This window comes from Haliotis cracherodii, unplaced genomic scaffold (genome assembly GCF_022045235.1).
Source record: "Haliotis cracherodii isolate W230 unplaced genomic scaffold, xgHalCrac1.p SCAF_1, whole genome shotgun sequence".
In the NCBI taxonomy this organism is placed as follows: Eukaryota; Metazoa; Mollusca; class Gastropoda; order Lepetellida; family Haliotidae; genus Haliotis; species Haliotis cracherodii.
The window spans coordinates 12,969,142-12,983,489 of record NW_027266264.1 but is presented as its reverse complement, the minus strand read 5'-3'; the positions used below and the strand labels follow the sequence as shown (position 1 = coordinate 12,983,489).

The following is a 14,348-nucleotide window of genomic DNA, read 5'->3' as shown; positions in this document are numbered from 1 at the left end:
ATATTGGGCAAGGCTGAAAGACAATACCAGTGGCTTTCTCGGTATACTGGGCAAGACTGAATGACAATACCAGTGGCTTTCTCGGTATATTGGACAAGGCTGAATGACAATACCAGCGCTCCTCCCGGTATACTGCGCAAGGCTGAAAGACAATACCAGTTTTCCCCCGGTATAGTGGGGAAGGCTGAATGACAATATCAGCGGGTTTCCGGTATACTGGGCAAGGCTGAATGACAATACCAGTGGCTTAATCGGGTATACTGCGCAAGGCTGAATGACAATACATGTGGCTTTCCGGGGATAGTGGTCAATGGTAAATGATTATTTAGAGGCTATCTCGGTATACTTGGCAAGACTGAATGACAATACCAGCAGCTTTCTCGGTATACTGGACAAGACTGAAAGACAATACCAGTGGCTTTTTCGGTATACTAGACAAGACTGAATGACAATACCAGTGGCTTTCTCGGTATACTGGACATGACTGAATGACAATCACAGTGGCTTTCTCGGTATACTGGGCAAGACTGAATGACAATACCAGTGGCTTTCTCGGTATACTGGGCAAGGCTGATTGACAATACCAGCAGCTTTCTCGGTATACTGCGCAAGGCTGAATGACAATCCCAGTGGCTTTCTCGGTATATTGCGCAATAGTGAACAAAGCTGGATAGTTTTGTAGCAGTAAATAACATTTATTATACAAATGTTGTAGTCTAGAACGTTTTGTATGGAAATTACACACAAACATTCTTTATTTGTTGTTTTATCTTGTTAGCCATACATAATGCTTGTGGTTATCTACCAAAAAGATTAAAAGCGTAATTTATTGCCTGTTTGCGGCAGTTTGCACTTCGTATAATGGATTTAAATGGATTTTAACATCGAAGTGAAGCAGCAGGTAGTAGAGTTTAGACCAGACAAACCAGTGACCGATACCAATCGAAGACAGTCAATGTTGCCATCTGATTTTCAATTCAACAGGTTACCTAAAACACATAAATTATTCTCTTCCAGTTGCCCAAAAGGCTTACACATGTACCCGACAGGGCAGCTGGTCACGCCTGTCCATAGAGTGTATTCAGAGTATGAAACGAATCTAACTGTTCATACGGCCCCCGTCCATTCCGCCCAATATTATGACACTAATTACGTCCCTCGTTATAACAACAGGGGGCTACTACGCTGCACATTCCGTGCATTTCCTGTCAATAGACTTCATTAAAACCATTAAACCCAACTTGTTTCAAACGGGAGCTTGTGAGCATGCTTCTCCTGTCTCTTAGAGGAAAGAGGGAGACACAGAGACACAGAGAGAGACGCGGGGAGAGAGACACACACAGAGACACAGAAACACATAGGAAGACACACAGAGACAGACCGACGGACAGAGAGACACAGAAATACACAGAGAGAGAAAGACAGACGGCCAGAGAGACAGAGAGAGACACACATAGAGACAGACAGAGGGGGAGAGACAGGCAGACGGACAGAGAGACAGAGAGAGACACACACACACACACACACACAGACACGGGGAGAGAGGGCTTGCTTCTCCAGTTACGAGAACCCACTTTCAGAGAGAGAGGGAGAGAGACAGACAGACAGACAGACACAGAGCGAGACTGGGAGAGATACACACAGAGAGACAGACGGACAGAGAGACAGGAAGATAGAGGGAGAGAGACGGACAGAGAGTGGTTGGGGGGGGGGGGGGGGGGGGGGGGCATTGAGAAGCCTAATGCTTATGATATATTTGGATTTTCTTCTTAAACAGTGGTTGAGTGTAATAAATATGACATATGCAGTCTGATGATTGGTTGTGTATCAAAGGGCACGCTACACCTAAATTAGTTCATTCATTAGATCATTCGACCAGCCCTACTCTTCTGTGTCCCGCTTTCAGGCGCTTTCATCGGACGCTTTCATCCCGAACAAGCCGCATAACGTTGGCGGCAGTCGACTGTACAAACATTACTTTTTTTAACTGATTCAAACAGATGAATACCCTACTCAGACACAGCATACTGACTCCGAGACGATCAGTCCTTGTTTTATCCCCTTAATGCCGAGCGCCAGGCAGGGTAAAAACAAGTACCATATCTTAACGTCTTTGGGGATTACACAACTTTCTTTGCAATATCACGACAGGAGACACCAGAAAGGGCTTCACACCATGTACCCATGGGAGGAATCGAACTCGGGTCTTCGATCTGAGGAGCGAACGCTGTAACTACTACGCCACCCCATCGTCCCTTGGTCAGCTACAAGTTTGTTTAACTAATCATGGCTTTATGTTGCATTCTGCGTGGTAATTAATCTGTATTAAGCATCTATATGACGTGTATTGGATGGATACAATGGTGGGTGCGTGTGACTGGTACTTTATGAGTGTCGAACAAGTGCTTCTGTCTCTATTAGATTTTCAAGACCGTTATGCATGATAGGCATGTCCAGAGTCTGATGTTCAATGTTAAAATTCGCAGTTCAGTATATGTCTGAAAGATTTTCCATTTGCAAGTTTTTTCTAATTGGTTTAAAATTCGATATATATGTTACTGTAATTACATTATATATAATCTGGCTTTCATTTTGGCGGACTATATGTTAATGATTACTTCTTGAACGTAACCCCGTACAATTGGACCAGATCCTGCTTGTGAAGGTACTGAACGAAGAATGTGTATCCCCTCCTGGGACAGCAATAACTATCGGCGATAGCCTCGAGAGTTTCTCGTAAGATTGTATTACTCACCAGAAAACATTGGCAATAATCTACATAGATTAATATCATAGAAAAGAACTATTTCTCCTGCAAATAGTGCAATCTCAGTCACAGCGGTTACGAGGCTCTGTGTATACAGTGAACTAAATGCATATGAATATAGTCAAACATGCAGTGTAGTGATCGATTCCTTGAATGAGGCCATCCCAGATAGCATTGTTGTAAATGTCACGAAGACGTAATATCTGATGTATGGAAAATACGCAGGAGAAGGTTAGATCACCCTGCCTTGTCTACACAGCAATCAGGACATACTGACACACTGGTGGAGCTGTCTGACACACAGACGCCATTTATAACGAAAAAACCCACACGGAGGCCCAACACAGTCGTATTGATTGCAAAAAAGTTGGACAAAGTCTCAACTATCTTTTCAGAAAGCATATAGTATATATATATATATGATCACCGTGCCATGGCTGACATTCCTATATGAGTGAAGGTCACCAGTTGCGCTGCTGTCATATTCAGTGCTGATTATGTCTGATATATTGAAACGTGTTGTGGCTTCACCGATGTCTAGACGTGGGCTCTGCAGACGCGACCTGCCATCAACATGTCCCAATGTTAACTTTATGTCGAATTTAATCTTTTTGTCCCAAAACTATATAAATCATCACTGATGCAGAGAAGAATTATAAAGTTTATATTAAAGGGGGTTACATTATCTTTTGTAGGATTCTTATAGTGGGGGCAGGCTGGTCAAGTCGTCTAAGGCACCGCGGTTCGCTGTACAGAGTTGCGTCCCTTGGGCTCTCCAGAAAGTGGTAAATGTCTGCATCATAAAAAGACCTACATCACTTCGGGCTTTTCTCCCCTATTAAGCTGACACACCGTCATACAACTGGAATACTGTTCAGCCCAACTCACTCACTCACTCACGCACACGCACGCACGCACTGACTTACTCGTGTAATGTGTCATATGTCAGAAATGAAGAAGAACAGACTTAACAAGATTGTTGAAAAAAACCCGGATCGTTTATTTACAGGATCGATGTGATCATTCGCACTTACAAGCACGCACGCACGCACGCACGCACGCACAATTTGCAAAAAAACACAATACATTAAAACATAAAAACTTGCCAGAATACGGATACAAAAGATTTGCGTGCCTATATTTCAATGAAACTGATTTCGCATGAGGGGTTATTCGGCGAACTGTGACGGCTATTTCGGAAACCTTGCTTATTCGGGACGATTATGTGTACATGTCTATATAATGTATAACAAGCTATAGTAATAATGAGTCGTTAATCTGGGAATTTGTTAATCCTGGCGGTGACCAAAATGATGTCAGGTGCAATTCCCATTTGGACTTGTACCATAGTTCCCGTGTTTGTTCAGGTAAACAAACACTTGACTTCCCTTTGCATGTGTTTGTGACGGGTGCCACCGGTGGGGCAGGATATGTTCACTTTTCGCGAACACCTAGTTTCATCACTATTTGATAGGGATTCATAAATACATGCTTATGATGTAGTCAGAACCGTACAATTGACACTGCTTTTCGTAGACACTTATGTATTAATATGATTATAGAAATCTTGTTGTTTTTAATTCACATATCGCGGCCAAAGTCAAATTTAATTCCAAAGGCTATAGGGAATGTGTGAAATAGTCGGAATCATACTGCTTTTACCATGAATTTTATTGATCATTAAAAGGATATTGGCGCTTTTTTACTATATACGTTACTCTGGTTCGTTACACTATGTATAGATAGACATCTCTGGTCCGTTACACTATGTATAGATAGACATCTCTGGTTCGTTACACTATGTATAGATAGACATCTCTGGTTCGTTACACTATGTATAGATAGACATCTGTGGTCCGTTACACTATGTATAGATAGACATCTCTGGTTCGTTACACTATGTATAGATAGACATCTCTGGTTCGTTACACTATGTATAGATAGACATCTCTGGTTCGTTACACTATGTGTAGATAGACATCTCTGGTTCGTTACACTATGTATAGATAGACATCTCTGGTTCGTTACACTATGTATAGATAGACTGATGTTTTACATTGTCAATGACTTCTGGACATGCAGACCAATAACCGGTTTTTTTATCAGCACCGGAAATATGCCCATCCCCAGTGTGCTTGTTAGGTGTTGGGTTCGGTTGAAAGGTGCATGGATTGACAACCGGTTGCAAACTCAACACTTATTCCGTTTAAACAGTTATTTTAATAGTTCTTGTTCAGGGTATTGGTGCCAGCAGGTACTATACATTGTAGAATTTATGCAGAGATTTTTACAATCAAATGCAGACAGGGGCGGTGGGGTAGCCCAGTGGTTAATGCGTTCGCTCGTCACGCCGAAGACCCGCGTTCGATTCCCCACATAGGTACAATGTGTGAAGCCCATTTCTGGTGTGCCCCGCCGTGATAATGCTGGAATATTGCTAAAAGCGGGGTAAACCGAAACACTCACTCAAATGCCGACATTATGTTTAATTTAAAACGCAATACACACAAAGATCATGATATTCAAGTTTCTTGTGGTTTACTCAGTAACTATATTGTATCATAAATTTCAATTTTTATACCGTCTCTTATATTTTGTACCGATATTATCTATTGTGGTGTGGGGCTGGTAACCGACCAATGGATGGCAGTCTTCATATATTTGTTACCCTCGGTGAAATGATCCCCTTGATCAATTAAGTATTGTTACCAGGATTTTTATGTATACTACTCAAAAGAAGAAAAAGAACACCGGGTACACTATAGTCAATATATCATTCCTGGCTGGTATAGCAACACACATCCTTCCAATTGCGGGTGTTCTTTAACTTGTTTTGAGTAGTATATATAATCGGAGTTGTCGCAAGTGGGAAGACCTAAAATGGCTAACCAAGTGTCGAATTACAAAATAGCCAGGCAGCTACGAGGTATAACATCATTGGTGCAGTTTTTACGCCAATCATTTTCTGGGACAGATAATCCGTACTTGGAGTTGGATATACCCAAAAATGTATGAAATAGCCGCCCACCACCCAGAAAAAGAAGGAAGGATAAAATATAATTAAATCACAAGTCAATTTTGCATATTGATTAAAAGACGTGATGATATTGTATCGACTTGTTCTCACAACGCATCCAAAAGATTTTGTTTAGCCTGGACATCAGCTTTGACAATCGCAAAACTGCACATGCTTAAACTTTGGAAATTCATTACACTTGATCTTTCACACCTTATGGGTAATACGGTATGTTATTGTTTGTTAGTTAAATAATCAGTCAACACTAAAAAGAGCGCACATACCGTTTGAACATTAGCAAACCATGGACGAAATGTGTTGAAGGGTTCACAGATAAAAAAAAATGATTCACACACATAACCTTTCAAATTGGCAGTATTATGGTAGATATATGTCTTGCATCACAAGTGTAGTTGTCTTCCATCGGTTTTGCTAACTTGTAGGAAGGCCATATTTGATGTTCTTATTCCACGCGATTCAAAATTCAAAACAGTTCAATTTGATCTGAGCTCCAAGTTGAAAATAATGTCCAGCGTTTGTTGAGAGTCTTGTTAATATCAGTATTAGTTTGAAATCTGTGCGGATTCCGGGGTAAAATTAGCCCCAGTAACTTATGTGTCCATCTTCACGAGGCAAAGGAGTTAACTTACTATAAAAGTCCAGTTTCCACCCTTGCCGAACTAGGCTGGAATTTCCAGGCTCGAACTAGGGCCACCAGTGACTATTACGAGTTATGTCCCTTCTATATGTCCCTCCTATTAGGAGTTAACGCTCTTGCCTCGGGAACATGTATGCTTGTGGTCGACTGAAGAGGATCGGGTGGTCACACGCGGAGGGAAGGATCCTTGCTCATGCCTTCGATAATTGGTTTGCATGGCCAAATAACGTGAGCGCAGTTAATGAGAACACTGCACAAAACCTACGTCACAAGGTCCCTTGCTGTGTTACACAGGTATAAAACCGTGAAGATCAGAGCAACTTACGGTTGTCGTAAAAGGGGACTAACGGGATCGGGTGGTCAGGCTCGCTGACTTGTTTGATGCATGTAAGCGTAACCCAATTGCGTATAGATGGATGCTCATGATGTCAGTCACTGGATTATCTGGTCCTGACTCGATTATTCACGGACCGCCGTCATATAGTTGGAATATATTGTTGTTAAACAACGAGCAAAAACCTTGTCACATTCCACCGTCACAAGGTACATGGCCACGCCACGCTGCCGTGCGAATACATATATCAGGAATAGTTGAACTTTGAAAACTTATTATTATAGATACTCACCTACAAATGAAACGCGAATACCATACGTGTTACAATACGGAGAATTACTCATATTCAAGAGATATTTGATTGGTCCGAAGTTCATGAACGCATCACATGACTCGAGATGCACCATTTGTCTTGTGCAGGTTTAGCGTGTAAAGTTTGGAAATCACGTGCAGCATATCGTGATAACAATAAAGACACTTCGGTAACACTTACCTGAGTGTTAGTTTTGTCATTAAATGGTACACATAGGAAACATCTCTTCTTAACATCCATACTTCTCTAGATATGATTCTATCGTTCTATGATTATAATTATATAATTCAGTCTATTACCTTCATGGATCGACTCGTAAAGATCCGGGCTAGAATAGGTCTTCTGCAACCCATGCTTGTCGTAAGAGGCGACTAACGGGATAGGGCGGGCAGGCTGCTGACTTGGTTGATGCATGTCATCGCATCACAATTGCGTAGATCGGTGATCATGATGTCAATCACTGGACTGTCAAGTCCAGACTCGATTATTTACAGACCGCCGACATATAGCTAGAATATTGCTGAGTGCGGAGTTAAACAACAAAACAAAACATGTGATGAAGTAGGGGTTTGATTCCACGTACGATATGTAGTTATGCACAGTAATACGAGTCACATACTTGCCTTTACAGAAATTCTGCACCTTGATCTAATATTCGTAAAACCATATCTCTTTACACTATGCCATTCGCAACACGTTACGTGCTTAACATAAGCTGGTTTAATTATCTCTCAGTTAAAGTTAATTCAACATCGAACACTTCAAACAACGTTGACTCTTCCATAGAACGTTTATTTGTTTGAGGTAATGTCAAAGAAATGGCCAAATTACGTGAGCGCAGTTAATGAGAGCACTGCACGAAGCTAAGCGCCAGGCCATCAAATGAACTGTCAGAGCTGAGGCATCAAGCCAATTTCAAATAGAATCACACAAAACGTATTATAGTCTTCAGGTTTGTTCAAACAGTAATGATTCCACGAGTAAGTCGACATTGTTCTAATAATTACGACAGATCTGATAAATGTAAACAGTTACATATTCACCAAAAGCTCTGGTAATGTTGCTCAATAGGTTTGCACCAATCTCAAGTCATCCGTTCGTATCGATACCACCCAGCAGCGTCTATTAATCTTCTCTTCGCCCTATGCATCACTGCACAGAAAACTCCGCTTCTTGTTTCAGCATGAAACTATAATACAGCTTTCGACCGTAAGCTAACAATAAATAATTCCATCACATATATGCAAAGCTAAATTATTTATAACAATTGCGGGCTCACTTCGGTGGGCCAGAAGCCTTTTCGAAGATAGCTGAATGTTACTTGCTTGCAGATGCTTGTGCCGAATTTTGGACAGGTGCGCGACACTCTGTTGAGCCACACCCCATGAGGCTTCCACACGTAACACAATTACCCCTAGCCCACGTGCACCAATGGAACAGTAACGACAATGGTTTTAGCCAAATCAATAAGGCACCAATTGTGCTGTAATATGGGCCCGTACACACAACCGCTTAAAGCACGATTGAGTTGACGTCACAAAACGGAATTGTTTGATTGGCTGCAATTTAGCGTTTATATTATGCACAACGCATAGATAATGTGTGTGCTCTCTCCCGGCAGGCTGAGAGTGTAGAATGGGGACGCAATGTTCCGTCGGAAGCGCGTATGTGTCTCCTTAACCATCTCAAGATTCAATGTGGGAATAGCCTGGCGATGGATTAATGTTAGCTCGGTGGCAGAATAACAGGAAAGTACAATGATTTTAAGGAAGTAACCAGCCAACAGAACAGCTCTGTGCGAGTTAGAACGAACGACTGTGTCAGCTTTGCGATTATCGATCTAACCGACAAAGCAATATGTCATCCAGGCGTCCATCTCTCCCCCCCATGCCGGACTTGAGTCATCTGAGCGAAGATGAGCGGAAAATCATTGAAGATGTCCTCAAAAGACAGAGAGAAGAGGAGGAGAAAGAACAAGAAGTTATCAGGTGAGAGAATACCTCCATTACAACCAGAAATGTATAGGAAGTATGCTCGCCATTTTGGATTCCGAAATGAGGCTCGCCATTGCTAATGCTGGTCGTTTTAGTCAAATGTGCACGGTTATCCCTTTCGAATGATATCATTGCTGCATTCATTGACATGGCACATGCTTTCTGCTTTGAGAAAATATTATTATGCACGCAGAACGATAGTCCGTTAAGAAAAGAAGCGCTAGCAAACTTGCGATTCATCTCACTTCCACTTCTAAATAAGCCACTAGGTTTGGAATACTAATTATGATTTCAGCGTTAATATGCTACCTTTCAGTCGTGATATAGGACTACATATGTGAATATTATCATTTGTAAGGGTAGCAGCTGCAAGATGTTTGTGTTAGAATAAGCAACGTATTGAAGGAAGCAGAGAAAGCAAGAAAAATATGCACTCAAGGCTCGACACGAGCAACTGACAGCTCAGACGCCATATTGCCCTCGCTGTTGGTTAATGAAAATTTCGTATACCGTTCACTTTAATTTGCACATTATACAAGATAATGTGGATATCAAACTGATATAAATAATATGGTAAGAGTGTTATGCATGGTTAAAGAACTGAATATACATTAGCAGTACAGAGGAATACGAAACTATAAACATGTTTAAAGGGTAGATAACTCTTGAGCACACTGGGGGAATAGCAGACGACCCTTTTGTGAGTGCGAGAATCATAACAATGTAACTAATTTGACGCTCTTGGGAGTATTGCACTTTACTGGGCACACTTTTTCGGATTTCAATTAGCACTGAGTGGAGGATCGAACTCGCGTTGCCAGCTTGAAGCTAAGTTAGGCTAATGAGTAATCTAATTGGCCAACACTTTACCATGGGACCATGGGCGCTATCACAAATAATTAGGCTAGTGCTCGTTTACCAAGTGATCAACACTCAAATGTTAACATTTATGCATATGTGCAATAGCAATTTTTCCTCGAAACTTGAAAACAGTGGTTGGATTTTACTAAAATAACATTGGATTATTTCCTTAAATGAGATACAGGTCTCTTCCTTTTCCCCACTCACAACCACCCCAAAGGATTGTTTATTTATTTGTTTGTTTGTTGTTTAACGCCACACTCAGCAATATTCCAGCTATATGAGGGAGGTCAGTAAATAATCGAGTCTGGACCAGACAATCCAGTGACTGACATCATGAGCATCGATCCACGCAATTGGGATATGATGACATGCATCAACCAAGTCAGCGAGCAAAGGATTGTAAAGGGGTGTTTGATTGGCAAGTGTTGCCCAATCCAAATGATCAGAAAGGGGTGCTTGATTGGCAAGTGGTGCCCAATCCAAATGATCAGAAAGGGGTGCTTTAAGGGGAAAGGGTATCCAAGGCTAAGGATTAAGTTGGGGTAGCCTACCCTAACCCTTACAGAACTAACCCTGAGGATCTAAGAGGCACACAGAACCTGTGAAGCAAGCGCCACAGCTGGAAGTCTGAGCCAATTAGCACTAGAGTAAGCTGTTCCCAGTAAACTGCAATGTTGCCACACTCTTTTTGTGGACCTGTCAGGCAATATGGTACAGGTATATTGCAAAACATGTTATTAAGCGGTGGGGTGATAAATGAAGTTATTTATTGGTGAAGGTGTGTTCCTACAACTCATAATATTCACTTTGATGGTTGGATGTTTCATGTGACCATATTTGTAATGCATAGTCCGAGTTCACCCATAAAAGTAAATAAATGTTCCCAACAAGTATTAATTATGAAGTTTTAGATCACCACTATAGATGAAGATTACTGTACCCATAGTGACTGACTGAACTGACAATATTGCTATGATTGCGAATACTGTATGATGGGACACAATGTATAATAGGTATACTGTAAATCTGGAAAGTTGTGCACTTATAAAATTATTGTTAATGGCTCATATATTAAAGCTACTGTGCACATGCTATCTTTAAAAGAGGATGCGGTATGATGAAATGGTAACTCGGTGTCAGTCAGTGATTTTTAGAAAATAGATAAATGCCTTGTTGTAATTGACTAGGAGGATTGGAGTAGTTTGTTTATTTTACAAAATAGACTGGCTTGCATCTGTCTTGACTACTCAGTGACATGTACGCAACTTGACAAGATGTTTGCAGATTTGTTAACTTTCCTGATTAGTAGGGCTAATAAGATTCACTTGCGTATTGGGTGAATCAAACTGTATCCATTCATGAATGGAATTCATTATTCGTGGTCACTAGAATCGAATATTTACGAATATGCAGTCATGTGCATTTACATACCCTGTACCTAAAAATATCCGTAAGAACATATTGCATTCTTTACACTCATATATTCAATTTGACAGTATTGAATTCATGGTCACTGATCATCATCGTATTTGAGCAGATACTAGTACCTGGATAAGTGCAGTATGTGAATGTATAATATATTAATAATTAACCAACCATGTCAAATAATTTATGTTGTTATTTTTCATTGAATATAACAAATAATACATCAACTGCTGTCTTGTTATTGTATACGTGAAATAATATTTTCTGAATATTCCTGATACGAATCGTATTCGCCTCATAGTGTATTCATTCAGCCCTACTGATTAGACTACTGACACCCAGTGAACATGTGTATTTAAGGTAACAGGGTGTGAGAGAGAATTTATTCATGTAATCATGTACTGACTGGTTTGACATTGTGGGGAAGTGAATAAAAGAAATATGCCTCCTTAATTATTGTTTGTTTGTCGTTGGTCTGCCAAAATAACTGCATCATGAAACTATTGTGAGACTGTGTCACTCGCAGTTTTCGCTGTACTTTCCTGCTCATAAATCTTTTCAGATTTACAGTATACACAGGCATGATAAGAGCCACATTTAAAACAAAAGGTAGGGTCCAAAATGCAGTAGAATTGGACCTCCTTCTCCCAACAAACACAAACACACAGAAATTACAATTAAAAATTAATACAATTCTCCAATGTCTGTAGCGATATCATTACAGAGATTTTATATAGGTTAATAATCTAAATGACAGGCAAATTGAAAAGAAAATGTTTACATTAATTTTGGATATGCTTTAGCAAGACCTTCACTTCGATGCAAAGTATAAAATTCTCGTTAGTTTTGTGTCCTGATATCGGTAAAACACAAGTAACCTTTGCAAATCTAAAATATTAAGTATTATCATATGATTACTGGCATTTTGACATTTGCTGTAGACTTTTAGCCAAATATCTGAGAACGCCTTGGTAAAAGCCTTCATTTGCAGCTTCAGAAGAAAACGTGTAGTTCTTAGTGCACTGGATCATGTATCATACAGTGGCCTTACTAAAGAAAACATTGTATTGTAACAAGGTGTTTTGTTGGTTGTGGACCGCCTCCGTGGTCTACTGGTAGAGCGTCCGCCCGGAGAGCGGAAGGTCAGGGGTTCGATCCCCGACCGCGTCATACCAAAAGACGTTAAAAGATGGTACTTGTTGTCACCCTGTCTGGCGCTCGGCATTAAGGGACTAAAACAAGGACTGGTTGACTGGTCGGCTGAGGCATGGTATCTCGGTGAGCTAGCACTATAAATCGGCATCAGTCCGGACTAGTACAAGCAGCCACACAAACACACACACGTACATGCACGTCGCTATATAAGTGCAATAGTCTTGGACGCAACGTTAAACCCCATTTCACCTTACCTTTGTTGGTTGTGATGAACAAGCAGTGTCAGAGGAGTTAAAAACTGAACAAAGAAAATAACAATAATTATTTCTGTCTTCTCTGTTTAAGGTTGAAATCTGTCAAATATAAGTTTGGAATTTGTCCATAGTAGGGTGGCATGTTTCAGTGACCTTGAGCCTTGTGAGGATTCTGGATAAGCATAAGTCCCCAGCAACCTATGCTTATCGGACAAGATGATTACATGAATGAGGTGGTCAGGTTCAGTGACTTTTTGTGTCATCTTATCCTGACAGTGATGTCATTGGTCATAATATCAATCATGGATCATGATGCATAAAACATTTAATGATAGATAACAGTAATGATGGTACCGGTATGTATTTCCAGCTGTTCATCTGAAACACTTGACTTCAGTAGCTTCTCAAATACAATTACTTTTTTCTGTAATTGACCTTTAAGTTTGGGATATTTCCAACAGACAATTCAAAATATATCACAGTCACTGCCATCCACATGCATCTCAGCCATTCAAATTCACTCAACCATGAACATTTCTTTTTCGTGTTCCACAGTCATTCTGGTTTAAAAAAATAAATTCATGTCTTGGCCTGTTTGGTAATCGAATCATGTTTTTTTCTCGACAACCCCATCATTTCTGATTAAATACTACCATTACCATCGCCAAATCATTCGCTTTCACTTTGACATTTGAGAATGAGTAACAAGTCACTTGCAACAAAAGTATTAAATATAATCGCTCCCTCTAAAAATAGTTTCGACACCTGCAACGCAAACACACTTTTTGTTTATTTCTTCAACAGACAGTTGCCAAGTATGCCATCAAGTTATGATATAAGCGACATATATTTCGTTATTAAGTACGAATGTACAAGAAATGAAAACATGCAAGGTCAAAATTACCTGCATATTTTATTGAAAACGATTAGAGATGAATTGAAATATATGTATTCTTTCTGTAGGACGTGTGATTCTTCACTTCTTTTACTTCCTGCATATGCTGCCACCCATCAATAAGAGAGGACGAGTGGACTTTTCGAGCCCTGCATTGATTGTAGATGTTTCATTGCATTTAAAATAATCAGATTTCTATAAAGATCCTTCATTTGTCATGTTTGTCCAAAATACTTTTGTCATTGCCAAAATCATGTGAAATTTCCTTTCGCATTTTGATATCAATATTTGATAGTGATTCATAAACACATACTCATAATAAAGTTGGAATCATACAATCGACTCTGCTTTTAACAGAGATTTCTATGTTTTGTCGCTATTAATCAAAATGGGAAAATATAGAATATTTTGAATGTTTGAATTGCATGTTCAATGTTTGGACATCCATCGAGTGTAAAATTTGATGGAGAAGCTTGAACTGTATGAAAATTAGTGTATTGCTGAATATAAAAAAGGCAAATTCAGTAATTTGTCTGCAATTCTGTGGTAAGTTACATTTTCTGCAAATCTTTCGGTGATCATGGAAACACAGAATTCATCTGGAACTGATAAGGACTTCAGTATTTTATTTGGTAGTCACAGTGAAAATTGTTTGCCTCGTGTTTGCCATGCA

The 14,348-nt window shown here is 40.1% G+C and overlaps 1 protein-coding gene across 16 annotated transcripts in view; it reads left to right on the top strand.

Moving 5' to 3' along the window:
- LOC139472907 (regulating synaptic membrane exocytosis protein 2-like) overlaps positions 1-14,348 on the top strand; it is a 113,137-nt gene that overhangs the window by 17,931 nt on the left and 80,858 nt on the right. For 15 of the 16 annotated variants that reach the window (XM_071255484.1, XM_071255475.1, XM_071255414.1 and 12 more), the window contains exon 1: positions 8,612-9,076. The exons of the other annotated variant lie outside the window; for it this stretch is intronic. In XM_071255484.1, coding sequence (XP_071111585.1) covers positions 8,946-9,076 — 131 coding nt within the window. In that variant the 5' untranslated portion in view covers positions 8,612-8,945. Of the gene's footprint in view, positions 1-8,611; positions 9,077-14,348 lie in introns of those variants that run through there. 16 annotated transcript variants of the gene reach the window in all.